The sequence below is a fragment of the Ostrea edulis genome, chromosome 4 (assembly GCF_947568905.1).
Source record: "Ostrea edulis chromosome 4, xbOstEdul1.1, whole genome shotgun sequence".
NCBI classification, from domain to species: domain Eukaryota; kingdom Metazoa; phylum Mollusca; class Bivalvia; order Ostreida; family Ostreidae; genus Ostrea; species Ostrea edulis.
Genome location: NC_079167.1, coordinates 91420928 through 91443348, shown reverse-complemented (window position 1 = coordinate 91443348; position 22421 = coordinate 91420928). Strand labels below are relative to the sequence as shown.

Below are 22421 nucleotides of genomic sequence, written 5' to 3'. Positions count from 1 at the left end.
ATATTGAACTAAATTCACGACTTTGATTTAATTAGTCTGATTCCCATCCCCGTCACTCTGATTTTACACCTTGCTATCGAAAACTAGACTTTCACTACGTGTTTTATACACATTGTTAAGTCGTTCTTGGCATTCTGATTTTCGCTCTGGACTGCTCCGTTTGCTTGATCAAGGTATACGGCTCACGACAGGTGATGCTTACTCCTCCAAGACACCTGCTCCCACCTCTGGTGTATCCAGGGGTCCGTGTTTGACCAACTCTCTATTTTGTATACGTTATAGAAGTTATGAGATTGATCACTGTTCGTTATATTCACCTTCCATACATATGTACCAGGATTATTTTTAAAGATGTTATTTCACATTTAGAGTAATTATACATTTTACGTTTTATGCTAATTATTCATGTTACAGCATTTGACCCTATGATAGGTTGTATTGGCAAACTAGATCGTTATAACGACCATGGAATTTGCAAAATGCTTACTTTAATCGAGACTGTTGAAACCCCTGTACCATTAACTTGTTTGTCAGTAGCTTGCTCGATTCAAAAACTGACCGTCCGCTTAACAAAGTCTTGCGTATCAAATCAGTTGAGAGATGTAAACACTATATGCAGGTGATAATGGCATATTGCTACATAAATATGGGAAGATGACGATGGAGAAGTTGAAATCATCCCACTTGTCATAAAGTTAAGTTGTTAGTTTGCCGTTAATATCTACATTCAATGAAATATCTAAGCATGAAGCAGAAGTGGACGACTCTGTGGTGTCTTTTATTTCGAGTTCACTGGGATATATTGAATCGACATATGAATGAAAATTATCATTGTTAATAGATTATACGTCGTCGATTTATCAAAATGTCGAATTGAAGGCACAGCAAGAGAATTTTGCTTCTCACGTAGAAGGTTTTGAATAAATTCTGCTTCATAGGAAAATAAAACAGGTCAGCTAACAAAGGAGCACAATTCGTGTCCATGGGGATTTCAACAAAATGTTGAAAGACCTGATCACCAAAGATCACGAAGATATTGTCTATGAGGAACTCCAGCATATTTTTATATCAACCCCAAAAGACTTGTGCATGGTATCAGAGTGGCGTTTAACAAAGTAATTTTTTGGATGACTGATCACTAGATAGGGATATTTGCGTTTTATCTGCAACGATATAAACTGAAGCTAACTGTAATTTTGATGATTTAAAATCAGTTTTAAACAAATATCATTCAGCACCCACGCTGTATTTATTCATATAATTGTTTATTACAGTATCTATATTTCAATTACACGGTTCTTCATGATTATGCATAATGTAACACCCCTTTTCCCACATTTCACGTATAATTCGCACAAAATCACACCGATTTGTAACGTGTCATACGAGAGCTAAAATTTGGCATTCCGCAAGGACTATGCTCCATGTTTTTGGCTGTATCATCAGACTCTATTATTTGCCCTTTGGGCTTCTAAACACGAATTTTATTATGATCCCTTTAATGTCACATATTCGTCAGTTTTCTTTTTACATTTTAGAATAAAATATGGCGCGAAGGAAGTTCAATCTTACCATGAATAGGATGGCAAAGTTAGCTATGCGCAAAACTGAAATTTATAAGATACAGACCGTGCCTACATGTATTCCATCAAATCCATGTCCTGTATTCAAATCACCCCCATCTGCTTGTATACATTTGAAAGGACTAACGCCAAACGAAGAAAAAAATTTACATTACGATCTGCGCAAGTGCAAAACAAGCATCAGAACCTTTTTATTACCGTTTAAATGGAAAAAAGAAAAGAAAAAGGGGTAAACTAGAAGATGTCACTAGACAATAATACCCATACACAAGTGTTTGACTTTAAATACACTCTCCATCGTACTTGTTTAACTAGCAAAGACGCCACAATAATTACCACATAGCATACCTTTCATATTATTGCTGCATATGTCAATATGCGTTGCGTATTCTGTTGGGTAGGTTCCCTGGGGTAATCTCAACCCCTATTTTATAATTGTTAAACTATATCTAAAACAATTGAGGTCCTGACCTCTAAACCATGTGAAGTTCCTGCTTCTCATATCAAGATGCAATAAGAATTCTGATGAGCAAGTGCCCCGGGGTCATCCCAACTCCCATCATTTTTTGATTACTTAGAGATCTTAAAAATGGTGCCGACTCTTAAAAGCAAATATATTATTTTCGCACACGATATCATGCACTGAGCACCAGGTTTTTGTACATATATTTTTCACTCCATTTGCTCCTCAAGGTGAAAAAGAAAATTCCAAAAACTTAATGCACATCTAGAGGATATCACTGACCATCATCAAAAGATAATTTGGCTACTGCATGAACTGTAAGAGGAGTTTTAGAAACCAAGTTTTTCTATAGAAAAACGTCGTTTGATCACCCCCCAACCTAGAGTGAAAATGAAAATTCTGAAACCTTATTGCACATCTATAGGACATCATAATTTACCTTCCAAGAGATGATTTGGCTACTGCGTAAAACATAACTAGGTTTTGTTTTGTAGAGAGAAGTATCGATAAAAAAAACCTCTTTTTATACCCCCATTTGGCTCCCAAGATGAATATGAAAATTCCGAAAAATTACTGCACATCTACAAGACATCAAAACATTGAATTGGTAACTGCTTAAAATAAAAGAGGAGTTTGTGTGACAGACGGGCGGACAGATTAGGGTAGCATGACATACCCGAACCTTCTTTAGAAAGTGCGGGTATAATAAAAAGGTTCATGTACACTAAAGGTGACAAACTTGTCCTCCCCACACTAATGACTAGATGCTAACATACAACTTGACTATAACGGTATACATACACTTGTATACATGTATCCACTTTTATTTTTGCAGAGTGTAGAGTCAATTGATGGGGAGAAACTCGGAATCGAACCCTCGTGATCACAGGCACTTGTTTCTGTAAATGACTTATGACCTCTGTATACTAATAACAACACAAGGTAACTAGCTTCAAATGACACAGAATGGTACCCCCTGAGAATGTCGGTCTTTTGAGCTTCCAGGGAATATGCTATGTAAATGTATTTACTACCGTTGTATTGTACAATCATTCAACTTAAAAACCATGTATGACATGATTGCATTCATTGCCTCTTATCACCGAAAACTGCAACAAAACATGGATTTTCCGTTTTATACCACGAAGTGCTATGTACTGATACCGCACAGAATGAAAATTGTATATTCGTTGTGTTGAAAAATAAAGTCTCATTGTTTTATTATCACAATAAATTGATACGATGTTTATTACCAAAAAATCTTGAACATATTGCTTTGTTAACAAAATCAAAATTTTGAATTGAAGACGTTGTACGCTATTTTTAGTTACTCAAAAAAACCCAAAGCTGTTCGTACGTTTCGGGATTTTACATGTCATCAGAAGATAGAAGCTAAGACCTCCCGAGAGGAGATTTAAAAATATTTTCGTGTCGGAATCATTTCTGATGAAGATAATAATGAAATTATGACTTACTGTAAATACAACTTCGTTAACTAGTATGAGAAATATTTCTGCCAATTGCATGTTTCATGCAGATCTATGGAAAGTCAGAGAAAATACAGATAAAAGATTATTTGGAAGTATGCAGAATAGAGCAAGGAAAGTTTTTTTTAGTGATGTGTTATTGACTTTGTGATATGTATTGATGTGGCAAGTACCTGTTGTTACATTGAAGTTTTATGAAACCCCTGAAGGCACATATCAATGTTTTTCGGAGACGACTGGCCAACCCTTAACATTAACTGTTATTTTCATGCATGCAAATGAAGATATATTGCGAGAATGGCCCCTACACTATTTTTGATAGTACTATGTAGTAGTGAATGAGAAGATATTAATGCATGTAAGCTTGAAAGTTATGAATTGAAGCCCTGGAGCAAAGAATGACCCCTCCCAGCCTGAGGGGAAAATTTGAGACAGCATTGACGAACACTATAACCCCCCCCCCCATGCACACACTAATTAAGGTTCTGAAGGTCTTCATCATGACTATCATATTTTTATCATTGTCTGTCAGGAAATTTAAACAAGCCATGTGCAACTTACAACTTCACCGACGAACCCCCTCCCCGCATCCCTAATATTACGGATCTGTCCCGATATAGAAAAATTCACAGGCATCTGAAGTATGGACACCCCCCTCCCACCTTTCTGATTTTTTGGGGCGGCGATTATTTCTCCGAAATGTGTGGATTCCCCGTCTATTCCATCCTCATTTCGATTTATGTAATCGTAAACTTGCTTTTTTGTAAGCCTTAAATACCTTATACTGTTTATAATAAGTATATTCTATATTATACCAGTCCAGTAGAAGGCCAATCTCTAAAGCTTGTGAAAAGCGTGAAACAACTACATCAATCGAAATTAGGTTGAGAGAGACAAGGAATCCACACATTTTGGAGGCATTGTCACCGGAAAAAAAATCAGAAGGGGGGATTATAGTTATCAGGTGTCTGTGGAAAAAAATATGGGGGGATGGAGTCCCCTTTATTTTTTGTAGCATTTCCCCCCTAATGTTAGTAACTAAATTATATAAAATAAGATCAATTGTGGTTAATGGTCACCATTAAAATCATCCTTTTGCCTGTTATTTTTAATTCATCTCTGATGCTCTCTCTTTCTATAAATAACTCTAAAGAATTCCAAACGTAATTTTAGAAGAGCGTACTAGCCAGTCAAAATCGCCCACGTATTATGTGCGGTATCAGTACATAGCACTTCGTGGTATAAAACGGAAAATCCATTTTTTGTTGCAGTTTTCGGCGATAAGAGGCAATGAATGCAGTCATGTCATACATGGTTTTTAAGTTGAATGATTGTACAATACAACGGTAGTAAATACATTAGCATCGCATATTCCCTGGAAGCTCAAAAGGCCGACATTCTCAGGGGGTGCCATTCTGTGTCATTTGAAGCTAGTTACCTTGTGTTGTTATTAGTATACAGAGGTCATAAGTCATTTACAGAAACAAGTGCCTGTGCTCGTGATCCACAATGACGACCCCTCGATTGTAAGACGTTGTATACTTGTATGCGGTGACTTTTCATTCAATTCATAAAAAAAAAAATGCGTGAACTCAATTAATGTTTGAATGTGAAACTTCCACATTACACGTATAAGCAATTTTATAGTGTCTAAACTAAGAGAAAGAAAAAACCCCACCACGTTTACTGTCACTATTAGAATTACCGCTCTTTGTCTTTCTGTCACTATTAGAGTTACCGCTCTTTGTCTTTCTGTTACGCTGTGTTAGTTATGAGTGTAGTAATCAGCCCTCCTTTTTAAGTACAGATTTACCTAAGAATCATGCAACAAGTGATAAGCCCACGTTTTCAGATTTCCTTTATTTTCATGCCAGTATCACTGTATACAACGTCACAATCGAGGGCTCGTCAATGTGGATCACGAGGGCTCGGCTCCGAAGCGGAGCAAACGCAGTATCAGTGAATATGAAATCGATTTTCTCATAAAATACACCATATTTCTGGAAAAATCATATTGGATAGAGCGTCGTTCGGTGCTGGCGGTGTTGCTGATGATGGATGCAAGGTTCTCATAGAACTCATCCTTGGTATCTGAAGAGGCGGATAGCGTCGGGGCATACGCACTGACAAGGGTGATGGGGCCTTCGGCGGTGTTAAGGCGGAAAGTCAGGAGTCGCCCAGAGCCATTCCTGCCTGATTCAATCATGTTCAGCAAGTTGTTCTTTACTGCAAAGTCCACTCCATGTTCTCTTGACTCATCAGAGCTCTTCCCTTGCCAGAGGAATGTGTAGTACTTCTCATTCGATGTGCCTGCATCGGCATACCGTGTTTCCTGCAGTGGCAATGTCAACATTTAATCTCTGGAGCTCATTATTGATGACAGCTGTTTTTCTGGCGTCATTAATGTCTTGGAGGTTTTGAGAAGACGGGCGGTAGCTGTCCAGTGAGACGCAAATATCTCTCGCACCGTCGGAAGAAGCCCCTGGCGCCTCGCTCTACGCCAATTTGAGCGATCGCTTATCACCGGTAACTATCATATGATTTGGTACGTTTATTTTCTGATGTGTTAAATTCCTTATTTCAGATCATTGGGTCATTTAATATACAACGATGGTGTAATAATGCGAACCTCTTTAAAACGCCACGTCATTTAGCTTTTGATTTAATTTATTACACCTTTGAAGTTATACCGCCTTTAATTTGCGTATATTACGCTTTTGATTTGCATTACACCTTTTGAACCTCACATTTGCGTCTTTCTTTCGTATCACTACGCTTTTGTTTTGCGTTACTACGCCTTTGATTCACGTTATTCGCGTTCTTACGCCTCTGCTTTGCGCCATTCTGCATTTCTTTTGCGTCATGACACCTTTTTTTTGAATTATTTCACCTTTAGATATATCTCTTGCCTATCATGTGATATCTGGGCTACAATAAGGCCTATGCTCGGCGTTTACGGCCTTTGAGGAGGGAGATATCTTTATTGTGGAACACCTACTGTGACATTGGACCTCGGTTTTTACGGTCTCATCCGAAACAACGCCCCATTTAGTCGCCTCTTACGACACGCAAAGGGTGCTGCGGATCTATTCTTACCCGGTTCCCCACTAGACTAGGAGGGGTAAGCATCCGGTTAACCGGTCACACCGGCCAGGAACCCTATCATCGGGTAATCAGAGTATTCCGTAGTCAAAATGATTAAGTAAAGAACGGTCTAACAATTGGTATCAATCACACCAGAAAGATTTTATCTTCAAATGCAAGCTATCATTAGGTAACATTACCATTGAGGAAGCCTCCAATACCCTTTACAAAATGAAATCGAATAAATCCCCAGGGCCTGATAGTTTTTCTGCTGAATTCTTCAAAATGTTTTGGAAGTATATTGGTCTTTTTGTAGTTAGGTCTATTAATTATGGGTACAAAAATAACAGTCTTTCTGTTACACAAAGACATGGTATTATTACACTGTTACAAGGTGACAAGCCGAGACAATATTTGAAGAATTGGAGACCAATTACTTTGTTAAATACTGTGTATAAAATTGCATCGGGCTGTATTGCGAATAGAATGAAAAGATACTTAGACAAAATATTTAATCAAGATCAAACAGGTTTCATCCCCAACATATATATTGGAAAAAATACCAGGCTTATTTATGATATAATGCACTACACTGAAGAAGAAAATATACCTGGATTATTACTACTTATTGGTTTTGATAAAGCCTTAGATACTCTTTCATGGACATTTATACAAAAAGCGCTAAAACTTTTTAATTTTGGCCCTTCGATTAGGAATTGGATATCAATATTTGATACAGACATTACATCTGCAATCAATCAAGGTGGTAATCTCTTTGACAGAATCATTATTCAGAGAGGTTACAGACAAGGGGATCCATTATCACCATATATATTTTTGATATGTGCAGAAATATTAGCAATCCAAATTAGAATGAATAAGAATATCAAAGGCATTACTATAAATAATGTAGAAAAAAAGATCTCACAATTGGCTGATGATACCTAACTTATCCTTGATGGCAGTGAAGAATCTCTCGCAGAAACTTTTAAAACTTTAGATAATTTTTCAGAAATATCTGGACTACATATCAATTATGAAAAAACTCATGTAATATGGTTAGGTTCTAAAATATATAGTAATGAAACTTTGCTGCCAAATTACAGGATTAGGTGGGGTACCACCAGATTTACTTTGTTAGGAATACATTTTGACATATGAAATTAGATAAGATACAACAATTAAACTATGAACCAAAATTAGTACAGATTAAATCTATAATCAAACAATGGGAGAAATGGTTTTTAACTCCCACAGGGAAAATTACAGTTATTAAGACATTGATTTTACCATTACTAAACCATATTTTAATGTCAATCCCAAATCATTCTGAACTCTACCTTAAGGAATTAGAAAAGATATTTTTATTGTTTATATGGAATAATAAAACACATAGGGTCAGAAAGGAGGTCATTGTTAAAAAATATGAAGATGGGGGTTTAAAAATGGTAAACCTAATGGCATTCATAACATCTATGAAATTGTTTTGGATAAGATATCTCATGTTTTCAAATAGAAGGATGGAACATTTTATACCAAAGTTGGACTTTAGCAAATTAATAAACTGTGGAATTGAATACATTACAATATTCTTGAAAACATTGAAAAATAAATTTTAGATAGATGTATTTAAATCATGGCTTACATTGCATAACCCTAGTAAAAAGTCTGATGTTGTTGCTGAGGCACCTCTATTTTATAACCCAAATATTCATATTGGTGGAAAACCGTATAAGTTTTACATAATAAACAAATGTTTGACAGCGGCATCAGACAACTTAATGATATAATCAATGAGGATGGTTCATTTCTTGGTTTTGAATCGTTTTGCAATACTTATCCAAATACAAAGATTAATTTTTTAGAATATGATAGCATTATTCATGCTGTTAAGGCTTGGGTGAAAAATTGTGGATGTGATAAAACTATCAAAAAGCTCACAAATCCATTGATTATGTCAAATATATATACAGAGTTGAAATGCAACAAATCAAAACTTTTTTATGAAATTATAAATCAAAATACCTCAATCAAATCAGGCAAAACAAACTGGAGTGAGCTTTTAGAAGTTTACACTAAAGAATGGAAAAGAATTCATAAAATACCCTTCAGAGTGACAAAAGATAGCAAAATCCATTGGTTTCAATACAGAATTATAAACCATATCTTAGCTACAAACTCTTTTTTATTCAAAATAAAAAAAAATGACTCAAAGTACTGCAATCATTGTCATTCTGAAGAGCAAACAATACAACATATTCTGTGGGAATGTGATTTTATTTACATTATTATTCCAATTATTCCTAGCAAAATTTGAGCATTTTCTGGAAGATAAGACTGATTTACAGATAGCTATTACAAAAAATCTTTTATTCTTGGTTTTACAAAACACTATACTATATATACACAGCAAGATGTACTGAGAAGTCCTTGAGCATGCGTGCTGCACTATCACAAATGTTTGATCCCCAATGGAATCGATGGAACCTTCTGTTTTCTTAACTTTTCTCTCTTTCTCTCTCTCTCTCTTTCTCTCAAATCCTACATACCTTCAGCTTATTCTTTCTTTCTTTCTTTCTTTCGTTTTTCTCTGGATATAATATTAATGTATAGCTGATGTACTGGTATGTGCACAAATAATTAAAAAAAAATAATGAAGTGTATACAACTTTTCCCAATGTCGAGATGCCTTGAAAATGTTTTTAGGCATTTCAATTCTGTGAAATGAATTCTTGTATTTCAACATTTTTATGCATAATAAAACAGAAATTACGTTCAGTATCAGGGGCATTCTTCCCGACTAAAAATTCGATCACTGATGTGTGGTTACGAAAAAAAGGAAGTTAACTGTGAGCAATCTCCGCAACGACGATAAATTTCACAAAGGGCTCATTCAATTTCATTCGAAAAACGCGTAACAAAAATGAAAACATTACTAGGAAAACCCACGTATTATAATCTACTAATTTAATATACTAGAACGAACTTTCTCCCCTGTTGAATTTAGGATTCTCCATGCATTAATTATCTGGATTTATGAAACAAACAGAAATAGATTGAGGGAAAGTCTTATCTTGGTAAGCAATAGTTTCCACGATACGTTATCCATCTGATCATACTCATCATGATAGAACGACACATCTATTCATGTAGTAACAGAGCTGTGGAAGTGCGTCATAGATAGCTATTTTACAAGAAAAATCCTGCTACAATTATTATTTCCTCTCAAACTTCCATTGCACTTCGGGACCTGTATTCTTTGAATTCGAAATAACGCATCTTTCAAATGGAAATCTCATGATATAACCCAAATGCTCTGAAGGTGTGTCAGTGCGTCCAGTCTGAAATTACTTGCGTTATAAATGCTTACTTTGTTTTCTCAATTAAACGGGATATGAAGGTCGCAAATATTGCAGAAAAATTCATAACTGTCGTAAGCGGGTTATGCATTTTTTCTGCAATGTTTGCAATCTTCATTTTCCGTTTTTTAACAAACCAAAGAAAGAATTTTTTTAATTCATGTATATACTGTATATATTTCTGTATTTCTGTATAAATACATTCAAGTACGTTAAACAGAGATAAAACTGACCTGAAATTCATTTAAACACAACAGCTGAAAATCACCTGACTTGTTTCCATATTTGGTAATGATTTCCTTATTCGAACGATGGTGAAGAGAAATAGTCGAAGAAGGACAATCTCTTAACGTATGAAATAAACCATGATAACAACAACGGAATTTGGTTTTTCTTTATTGAATTGCAAGCTGATTTACATGTCACTGCACACTGCTTTTAAGACATTAAGTAGTTCGTGGAATGTATATATTCATGCACAAACAGCCGGCACTCAAACCGGATCTACCAAAGCTGAAACACAAGCACCTTCGTTGTTGATGAGCAATGAATTGAATAAAAACATACCGTGAACGTAAATACATGTAGTTTAAGGTGATGAAATTTTTCTGAACAGAAGAACACCTAACAGACGATCTAGCGCGATTAACAATCACGTACTGTACATTCTAAACGAATATTCTACATACCACTAGAGGACAAATTAATTATATACAGAAAAATGTACCGAGGTAAAACCTTATTTACATTTGCCACGGACGAAATGCAATAAAGTTGTGTACGAGGTTTGGTCATCGGAAGAAGCTATTGGTTACGGCTTTTATGTTTACATTTATACGGTCATCGATCCATTTTCGGGGAGAAGACGGCAGAATCTGGGCTGTGGAGATCTTTGCAAGTCTCCCACGGAAATCATACGGCTTTGGTTCCCAATGTCTCCCAAAAAGCGTGCGTTCGGTGTCTGATGAGCGCATGTCTTCAGCAAAAATGATTAAATGAGGATTGTGCAATACACTTTACGAGATATCTTTCATCTTGATTGATTGATTTAGCTAAGTACTTCGTTACTAGCTTGAAAATACGGATGTATATTTAATTGCTGTTATAAAATTTAGAAATTCATTTCAAAATTAAGGATTATTTCCCTCATGCATAGCTCTTATCCTTGGACGAATTTGGCTCCACTTGTTTGGCACGCTGTTTTTGGCTATATTTAGATCTAAAACTTCATAGTTATTTCGGATTTCAAACATTTCGGTTGAGCATCACTGAAGAGACATTATTTGTCGAAATGCGCATCTGGTGCATCAAAATTGGTACCGTATAAATTTTACATTATGACCCCTGGGTCGAGGCCTCTGCTGGTGGACTGTTAGTTCCCGAGGGTCTCTACAGCCCAGTAGCTAAGTACTTCGTTACTAGCTTGAAAATATGGATGTATATTTAATTGCTGTTATAAAATTTAGAAATTCATTTCAAAATTAAGGATTATCTCCCTCATGCATAGCTCTTATCCTTGGACGAATTTGGCTCCACTTGTTTGGCACGCTGTTTTTGGCTATATTTAGATCTAAAACTTCATAGTTATTTCGGATTTCAAACATTTCGGTTGAGCATCACTGAAGAGACATTATTTGTCGAAATGCGCATCTGGTGCATCAAAATTGGTACCGTATAAGTTTTACATATTGTTTAACGTCCCACTCGGGAATTTTTCATTCATATAGAGACGTCACAATTGCCGGTGAACGGCTACAAAATGTAGGCCTATGCTCTGCACCTACGGTCTTTGAGGAGGAAGGGATCTTTATCGTGCCACACCTCGTGTGCCACGGGGCCTTGGTTTGTGAGGTCTCATACGAAGGACTGCCCCATTTGGTCAACAGGGATGCTTACTCGTCCTTGGCACCAGATCCTACTTCTCGTATATCCAGGGCTCCGTGTTTGCTCAACTCTCTAATTTGAAATCCTTATAGGAGATATGAAAATGATCATTGTTTGTTTTCTCCACTTTTTCACCTACGAGCTAGGGGTTTACGATGGTAGAATATTTTTGTAAACTTTCACCTAAAGAAAGTTTTAGAGCACATGTGTCCTTGATTCCGGAAGAAAATCTCACAGGTATCGCACAGGAACCAAACTGTACTAACATTTGGATTTGAATGTCGTGTACGAGTATTTGAATACATGAATAAATATGACAAGTATTTAGATAAAAACAACGGTTAGCACTAGTATTTATAACGAACCTTAGATTCCGTAATTGACATTGCGTCTCCAATATATATGGCGCTGAAAAAGCGTAAATGAAGTTTTCAGATTAAACTTCACAATAACCATTCTTCCTCTGATGCAGTTAAAACGCTTTCAAACCTCAACAACGTGTTGTGGAGAGTAATTTAAAGTGAATGAAATCTACGTTTTTATTCCCGTTCAAAGTCAACAGATCGTCTGAAGAGAGTGTTTTACCAGACGACAGAGTGTTATCGAAACTCTTTTCGCGGGAATCAGACGAAGGTGTGACGTTCTGACCACCATTGTCCGTTGCAAACTTAATCTGTTTCCACAGACCTATGAATCGCATCTGTAGTGGTATCAAATTTTCCTTTCTCAGGAGGATGTAAATCCAGGGGTCAATGATTGAATTTGTGATTCCAAACCGTACCACCAACAACTCTCTAGATCCATTGCCGCTGATCCACAAAGCAGCATGACCAAGTATTGTGAACTGAAAATCGATAAAAAGACACGTATGGTATTATACACAACTTGACACCTAAGTAAATATCATCAGAAATATGGTATATCGGAATTCCTATTCAGTAATTTACAAATGAGAAGAGTTTACCATGAGTGGAGTCCAGCAGACTGTGAAAACACTAACAATCACCAACAATAAACACACGTTGAAGATGTCGCTTTTCCTTCTGTGACTCTTTAAAATAATTTTATCTCTTCGCAAGTTTCTGCACAAGGATACAATAACAAGTATATTAAAGGAAAAGATTGTGCACAGAATAAGCAATCCGAATAGGGAATAGATGTAGGAATTCACTCTGTCTAAGATCGAAATCCCATTGAAATTCAGGAAACACCAGGAACCTGGGTAGTATTTAAAACTGGAACCAAGTCCCATCAAATGTAAGCTGGAAATCAAAGTCCCAAGGAGCCAGATGACAACTAGCGTTAAGTTAGCTCGATGTTTCTTCCCAATAAAATTGTATTTGAAAGGATACAAGATAGCTATGAAACGATCGAATGACATAGCACAAACAATCATTGCTGAAGATATCAACATAAATGTAAATACAAACGAACTGTAGTGACAGAGAGGTTTCGAAAATTCATAAGTGAAGTCTGAAGCATATCTGATCATCACTGTGGGATAGACCAGAAGGATTCCTCCCCCGTCCGTCAGAGCCAAACCAGCGACCAATCTGTAAAACGGTTTCCATTTGTGTCTCTTTCTGGACGTTACCAGCGCTATCAGGGCAATTAAGTTGCCGGCAACTCCTAAAACAAACTGTAAGGCTGGTGGGACGGCTGATTCCCAGATTCTGGGTTCTATGGTTATGTTGGAGGTATTGGTAGTAGTGGTTACTAGACCTGCATTCATTCTGCTGTGGAACTGTGTTTGAAAATATAACATTTGCTGAGTTTCTTTTATAGAGATGGAAAGTGACTAGTTATTTCCTGTGAATACACGCATTCTTTTATGTGGTCTAAGGATAATCCCCAGTTTAAAACTTTTTATAAAGTTGAATAATAGTATCAATATTATGTAAGTCAGGATGTAACGGTTAAGTGCAATTGGCATATATATTACTTATTTTCTGATGAAAGTACCTTTTAAATCGTGATATATGAAGTATTATTCGTGAAAAAAATATATACAAAATTGTTGTATACTAAATAAATGTAGACTAAGTATAGATCTTCGGAATACGCTTATTACTGAGTGACGGACTTCAAATCTAATGTTTTCATTCTTCGAAAAAAAAAGAAGAGCGAAATGAGAAGAAAAAGGCTCGCCCAAGATACGTAGTTGTAGTAGTCGCTAATAAGTGGTGCTACATTAAGTTTACAGTAAACAAACTTTGATCTATTTTCCACAAAGTCAAAGTCAACAAATGTTATCGCGTTCCTGCGGAGTTTGCAAACATACATGACATATCGTACATATGTGGTCACTGTTCCACAGCCCGGTAACAATTGAAGGCGATACCTCAGATTCTGCTACAATTGCCACCCAAACGATGGAGACATTCCTAATGTCGACCCCTATATCCGAAATAATAATCGCCAGTACTAAACTTGCACAGTGGCACATGACGGTACAAAGATATGTCGGTTCATCTGGCCCTAAGGTCAATTTATCCTCTGTTGAATCAGCTCCTGGTCATCCGGCAACAATTACCATTGTTATTCTATCCCCATGTATTTTTTCTATCTATTTTCGATTTATAGATCATGTAATGGGAAAAAAACCCCAACAACGTTGAATCGTTTTACAAGTAAAAGAATTACATTTACATGAGCACAAGTTGCAAATCTGTAACTCTCTTTAGGAAAAAAAATCTACATACATTTGATATCTTATTGTATTGTATTTTTGTATCACAATCTCAAAACTTTAATGAAAAACTCCAAATGTTTTCCTAGTATACGTATGTCCAAAAATACCTCAAAATTTTCGTTTTTTGACGTAACCATGATACAAGTAGGTAGCCAGTCGAATCGACTCCGTTTCATTGTAACACTCATACTCTTGGATTTTATATAGATATTCGATGTCACGTGACATAGGTTTTGAACATGATCTCAAAGTTAGAAATTTCTTTTATACAAGTGATTGGAAAGAGAAATATACAATTTCTGTTTAATCTTAGCTCTTTTTATCAAGAATGTGAAATACACTTTCGACTCAGTAAATGAGTGAACTTGACAACATCAGTTGTTGATAGCAGCACAATGTGTTTTGCGTGTGTTTGGAAACAAAAATTATTTTACAATAATTCATCTCATTTGATTTCACCAAATAGGCATACAACCACATATAGCACAATGCTACAAAAAAAAAAATGCATTATTATACTCATAAGATTAAGAATGACAAAATATTGGCAATTACTTGTATAGTAGTATTGAAATACAGGTATATATATGTAACGTGTTGATATGGATTACAATTGTATAGTTTTACCCTAATTTTAGAACATATTTCAAAGCACTCGTGTACATATTCTTACACAACTGGTTACAATGATTTCATTCTCAAAGTTAAAATTGGTAATCGTACAACAAATGTTTGGATAGTACTTTCTTCTTACATTTTGGTATATAATACAGTCATAGGTAACATGAAATTCATCTTCTCCTATAGATTTGCAAAAACGACAATATCGAGAATCTTTTGATATTCAAGATTTAGAATGCCAGTATCACCAGTTTCAATTTTAAAGAGTGTCAAGAAAGTCTAAGCTTTGTTAATTTTTATCGCATAACTTTACTGATAGAAAATTTTAGATACTAGTACTTTTGCAGTTGATAGTCTTTCCATATTTGACTAAAATAGTACACCTTACCAGATGTAAATTCGATATAATTAAAATCAGCCAAACATAATGTATATGAAAATCAATGTATAGTAAAGTGTATACAATTTTCCCAATGTGAAGATGCTTTGAAAATGTGGCAAATATTTCAAATTTGTGAATTGAATTGTAGTATATTAACATTTTTATGCACAGCAAAAGAAATGGAAATTACAGCTTGTATCAGGGACACTCTTTACAACTAAAAATTCAACGATGTGTAGTCACGAAAGGAAGTTAACTGTGAGAAATCTCCGGAATACGATGAATTTCACAAAGGGTTCATTCAATTTTGTTGAAAAACGCTTAGAAAATTACAACATTATTAAGAAAACCCACGTATCATAATTTGCGAACTTATTACCCTGTTGAATTTAGGACCCACCCCCCTTGCATTAACATATCTGGAATTTTATGAAGCAAACACGAAAACATTTAGGGAAAGTCCCGTCTTGGTAAGCAATAGTTTCCACGATATGTTATCCATCTAGTGAAATTCTCCGTAAGAGAGCGATATCTCTCTACAGGCATCTTTAGTAACAGAGCTGTGGAAACGCGTCATAGACAAGTACTTTACTAAGAAAATTCTGCTATATCTGTATTTTTTTAACATTCGAAATTACGCATCTTTCAAATGGAATTCTCATGATATAACCCATATGCTCTGAAGTCAGTGCGTCCAATGAAAGGTGAAGATTACGAACAGTGATCAATCTCATAACTCCTATAAGCAATACAAAATAGATAGTTGGGCAAATACGGACCCCTGGACACATCAGAGGTGAATCTGAAATCACTTGCGTTATAAATGCTTTCTTTGGATTCTTAAGCGGTAGATGAAGTTCGCATATATTAAAGAAAAATGCATAACACTCGTAAGCGGATTATGTAAATTTTCCCTGCAATGTTTGCGGCCTTCATTTCCCTTTTAACAAAAAAAAATAAAAAAAAAAAAAAAAAAAAAAAATAGAGTAATTACTGACCTGTAACTTAGTTAAAAGTAACATCTGTAAATCACCTGATGTTGACTTGTCTCCATATTTGGTAATGGTTTCCATATTCAAACGATGATAAACAGAAATAGTCCATGAAGGACAAACACTGAACGTATAAGATAAACCATCATAACAACAATGGTATACTGGTTTTCTTTATTAAATTAGAAATTGATTTACACTGCACACTACTTTGAGACATGAAGGAGTTCGTGGAATGTATATATTCATGCACAAACAAAGGCACTCAAACCGGATCTAACAAGGCTGAAACACACGAAAAGGTGAAGATCACGAAAAAGGATCAATCTCATAACTCCCATGAGTAATACAAATTAAGAGTTGAACAAACACGGACTTCTGGACATACCAGAGGTAGGATTAGGTGACTGGGAGGAGTAAGCAACCCCTGGCGACCGTTCACACTCGCCGTGAGCCCTATATTCTGATCAGATAAACAGAATGATGACGGCCTAAAATTGATGTGAAACACGTCCGACAACATTTGGCCCGACAGGTTGTATTGGCAAACTAGATCGTTATAACGACAAAAGAATTTACGAAATTCTTACTTTAAACGAGACTGGTGAAACCCTTGTAACATTCTCTTACTGGCAGTAGCCTGCTCCGATCTAAAAACTGATCATACGCAGAACAAACTCTTGGGCATCGAATCCGTTGAGAGACATTAACATCATCTGCAGATAATACCGGTATAAATGTGGGATGTTGACGATGGAGAAGCTGAAGTGATCCCGTTTGTCATAAAATTGAGTTGTTAGTCTATGTTCAATAGGATATCGAAGTTCGAAACAGATGTGGAAGACTCTGTGGTGTCTTTTTTTTTGGAGTTCATCGGGATATATTGAATCGACACACGGATGAAAATGTTTATTGTTTATAGATAAAACGTCGTCGATATATCTAAAGATACTTTTTCTTCTCATGTCGAAGGTTTTGAATAAACTTCGCCTCATCAGAATATAAAAAGATGTCAGCTAATAAAGGAAAACAATTCGTGCATATGGGGATTCCAACTTACTATTGGAAGAACCGATTATCAAAGACTTCAGCATCTTTTAATATCAATTTCACAGTACTTTTGCTTAGAATCAGAGTGGTGTTTAACGAAGTAATTTTTTGAATCATCACTCCATATGAGTGTTTCCTTTTTCCATTTTGTTGAAGAAGCAACTGTCTATAATGTCAAAAGTCTAGTCGTTAATTCATCGTGAGGAAGAGTTGTGTAAAGTGTTGAAAAGTCATACGTTTTGACGTATTTCATTTGAGAAAAGGCTTGTGGAATTTGTTTTAGAATCCACATTTGATTGATACCGCTTCTGGCATATATTTTGGCACAGTAAGTTTGAAGTTTTTCCTTGACAGCGGTTGAATTTATCGTGAGGAGCAAAAGTAGGGGCTTGGTGGGACATTTATTGGATCCAGCAATGCATCTATATTTGTAATGTTTTTTGTGAAGTTTAGGAATCCAGTGTAGGTACGGTAACTATTATCCATTCGTCTCATAGACTGATATATTAGATGTGTTGATTTTGAAGAATCCCATCTTTTGAAAATGCAATTGGAGTATAAGTAGGAATACCAAATGTGGAATTGAAGCCGAGTTCGTTTAAATACAGTTGCAACAGTGAGCCTTACAAAGACAATGTTGTTACATCTGGTGCATCAAGATTGATACCGTATAAGTTTTGCATTACAAGCTTTGGCAGCTGGAACCAAAACATATTCCTCATGTAACCTATATTATTCTTTTATGACTTCTGGTTTACTAAAGATGATAAGCACTTTTGTTTGATATGCTTAGTACGTGATTTAATATTCCTCTTAAATACTTTTATATCCACTCTTACAAAGTATCAAGGTTTTTCATTGTGCAAATGATGAGTAATGGATTTCAATAGAAATTAAACAGAAAACAGAATGAACGTAAATATAGAAAATTTATGACATTTTTTTAAAATCAAAGTAAGAAAATAGACATTCCCGTGCAATTAACAATTAAATATTGTGTATTCTAAAAAGTTACCATTAGAAAACAAATCCTACCGCATGTACATCATCTTATATAAAAATATATACACAAAAATGTTCCAAGCTAAAGTCCTATTTACATTTGTCACGACCGCTGTGTAGTAAATTTGTGAACGATATTTGGCCATCGTAAGAAGGTAAGCTTTCATGTTTACATTTATATGGTCAGCACACCATTTCTCGTACTGGCTCCGTACAATGGTTGTGCGGAGATTGTTTAAATGCCGTGTAATTATGCAATATTCTCCTTCCAATCTCCAGATGTTTCCCACGACAATTGTACGGAGACAGTTCGTCTTTTGGGCTCCCAATAACCATGCGTTTGGTGTCCGATCAGCGCATGTCTTCAGCAAAATGATCGTACAAAGAGCATGGAATACAATTTACGACATATCACTACGGGCTTACGATGGATGACAATTTCTTTATCTTTTTACAAATGAAAGTCGAGGAGGACATGTAGCCCTTGATTCCTTAATTAAAATATCACAGCCACCGCCTTGCATCACGCGGAAAGGTAGATTCGGCCATGTTATGTGCTACATATGAGCATCGCAGATCAAAAATAAAATAGGGTGTAAATGTACGGGTATTTTGATTTAAATATCGTATCCGAGTATTTGAATAGATGAATACATATGACAAGTATTTCACTAGGTGAAAAAGCAAGGACAAGTAGTAGTACTGAACTATAAACTTCGTCATTGACATGGCTTCTCCACTATATGTACATATACATGGCGCCAAATAAGAGTTTTCAACTTTTCAGATTAAAGTTCAAAATAACCATTCTTCCTCTCACACAGTTAGAAAATACCTCCAAACCTCAACAGCGTGTTATGGCGAGTATTTTAAAGTGAATAAATTTATTTTTTATTCCCGTCCAAAGTCAACAAGATCGTCTGAAGAGAGTGTTTTACCAGACGACAGAGTGTTATCGAAACTCTTTTCGCGGGAATCAGACGAAGGTGTGACATTCTGACCTCCACTGTCCGTTGCAAAATTTATCTTTTCACGAAGACCCTTGAATCGTTTTTGAAGTGCTATGAAATTTTCCTTTCTCAGAAGGATATAAATCCAAGGGTCAATGATTGAGTTAGTGATTCCAAACCGTACCACCAACAACTCTCTAGATCCATTGCCGCTGATCCACAAGGCAGCATGACCAAGTATTGTGAACTGAAAATCGATAAAAAGACATGTAACTTATTATAAACAACTTGACATTTAAATAACATAGATCATTCCTATTCAGTAATTTACAAATGGGAAGAGTTTACCATGAGTGGAGTCCAGCAGACTGTGAAAACACTAACAATCACCAACAATAAACACACGTTGAAGATGTCGCTTTTCCTTCTGTGACTTTTTAAAATAATTTTATCTCTTCGCAAGTTTCTGCACAAGGATACAATAACAAGTATATTAAAGGAAAAGATTGTGCACAGAATAAGCAATCCAAATAGGGAATAGATGTAGGAATTCACTCTGTCCAAGATCGAAATCCCAATGAAATTCAGGAAACACCAGGAACCTGGGTAGTATTTAAAACTGGAACCAAGTCCCATCAAATGTAAGCTGGAAATCAAAGTCCCAAGGAGCCAGATGACAACTAGCGTTATGTTAGCTCGATGTTTCTTCCCAATAAAATTGTATTTGAAAGGATACAAGATAGCTATGAAACGATCGAATGACATAGCACAAACAATCATTGCTGAAGATATCAACATAAATGTAAATACAAACGAACCGTAGCGACAGAGAGGTTTCGAAAATTCATAAGTGAAGTCTGAAGCATATCTGATCATCACTGTGGGATAGACCAGAAGGATTCCTCCCCCGTCCGTCAGAGCCAAACCAGCGACCAATCTGTAAAACGGTTTCCATTTGTGTCTCTTTCTGGACGTTACCAGCGCTATCAGGGCAATTAAGTTGCCGCCAACTCCTAAAGCAAACTGTAAGGCTGGTGGGGCTGTTGATTCCCAGATTCTGGGTTCTATGGTTATGTTGGACGTATTAGCAGTAGTGGTTTCTTGTTCTACATCCATTCTGCTGATAAGCTGCAGTGTTAATGAAAATATAATATTTGTTAAGTTTCATTTATGCAGACGGAAAGTTATTAGTCATTTCCTGTGAATACACACATTCTTTTATGTAGTCTGAGGATAAACCCCAGTTTAAAAACATTCATAAAGAGAGAATAAATTGTCAGTATTTTCTGAGTCAGGTTTGAACAGTTACATGCACTTGACATATATATTACTCATTTTCTGATAAATGTACCTTTTAAATCGTAAAATATTCAAGCATTATTCTTAGTCAAATTTATAAAAAGTCCTTGTATACCAATTAAATGTAGACAAAATATAGATCCTTACTTTCGAAAAACATGGGACGAAATGATAAGACAAAGGCATATCGAAGACACATAGTTGCATCAGCGTTTGATACGTGGTGCTGTATAAAGAAATTCACAGGAAACCAACTTCGATCGAGTTTGCACAAAGTCAAAGCCAACAAATGCTACTGCGTCTCTGCAGAGTTTGCAAATATCAAGGGCAGGAATGACATGGATGTAGTCACTGTTCCAGGCGTTATCTCAGACTCTACCGTAGTTGTCCCTCAAGCGATGGATGTATGTCCAATGCCAGCGTCTATAAATATCGGAAGTCGTCACCGCCGTTACAGAACTTGTACCAAGGCATAGTACACTTAAAACATAATTTATATCGGTTTATTCTGCCCTTAGGTCAATCCGTCCCCGGACGATCCGACCATGCAAACTATGACGGCAACAATTATCGTAATCATTTTATTTCCACGACTTTTGATATTTTCTATTGACTGATAGAGTAACGGAAAAATAGTAAGCTGTAAATCATTTATAAGTGAAAAGAATTACATTGACAAGAATTCAATTGCACGATATTAATATGTAGGAATTTAATTCATCCAATATCATTGTAAAAATTATCATTAATGTGAAACTAATAATTGTTGTTTTGATGCGAAGTTGCTTTTAGAGTTCCGTACATGAACCCTAGCTGCAGATCTGAGATTGTCTCTGGGGGATCTACGTGCGGTTGAGGCTTTATTTCATTGTATTCTTGCATCGCCATCTTAAACATCTTAACATATTTTCCTTTCCCGCTATACGTTTGTCCAAACATGCCTTCAAATATCCATTAAAACCAAATGCGAACCGAAACCTCGCAGATTCAAATGATTTCGCTTGTTAATGTAGCCATGTTACATGTACGAGGGCTGTTCGATATGTAATATGTATTGTACGATATCTAAAAAGCATTCGACTCAAAGAGTGAAATGAACATTACATCCCTTCAAAGTATTCTATGCGTTTTGAAATACATAACTTCAATATCTGAATCCATTTTTGAAATGCGTCACAGTACGCTGATTTAGGTAGACCTCTGAAGCACTGACTGATGCCTGAGCCAAGGGCTTGTCGGGACTTGGAACGACGACCAGATAAAAACTGTTTAAGTTATGGAAAAAGGAAAAAGTCGCATGGGGCTAGATCTGGAGAGTATGTTGGATGTGGCAAGAAGGCAACCTTCTCCAACTTCAAACATTGCTTCACAAGCTTAGATGTAGGTGATGAAAGGTGAAGATAACGAACAGTGATGAATCTCATAACTCCTATAAGCAATACAAAATATATAGTTGGGCAGCATTATCATGAAGTAGACGAACATGCCTAAATCCCGACACAGGGCGTCGTTTATGATAATATTTCTTGAGCTTTTTTAGTATAACATCTCGGTAATACCGACCTGTAACACT

At 35.9% G+C, this 22421-nt stretch overlaps 2 protein-coding genes across 2 annotated transcripts; both read right to left on the bottom strand.

Annotated features, from left to right (window-relative positions):
* Nucleotides 1-5451: 5451 nt before the first annotated feature.
* On the bottom strand, nt 5452-13680 carry LOC125669232 (thromboxane A2 receptor-like). The gene is made up of 4 exons (XM_048903673.2): nt 12825-13680; nt 12642-12704; nt 10815-10952; nt 5452-5865 (listed from the first exon to the last, which is right to left on the bottom strand). Exons 1-4 carry the CDS (start codon nt 13623-13625, stop codon nt 5452-5454), a joined length of 1416 nt encoding a protein of 471 aa, XP_048759630.2. The 5' UTR covers nt 13626-13680.
* Nucleotides 13681-18507: 4827 nt separating this feature from the next.
* On the bottom strand, nt 18508-20745 carry LOC125668579 (prostaglandin E2 receptor EP4 subtype-like). Its single transcript, XM_048902864.2, has 2 exons — nt 19898-20745; nt 18508-19796 (listed from the first exon to the last, which is right to left on the bottom strand). The coding sequence occupies exons 1-2, from the start codon at nt 20663-20665 to the stop codon at nt 19491-19493; spliced, it is 1074 nt and encodes a 357-aa protein (XP_048758821.1). The 5' UTR covers nt 20666-20745; the 3' UTR covers nt 18508-19490.
* Between the last annotated feature and the right edge of the window lie 1676 nt (nt 20746-22421).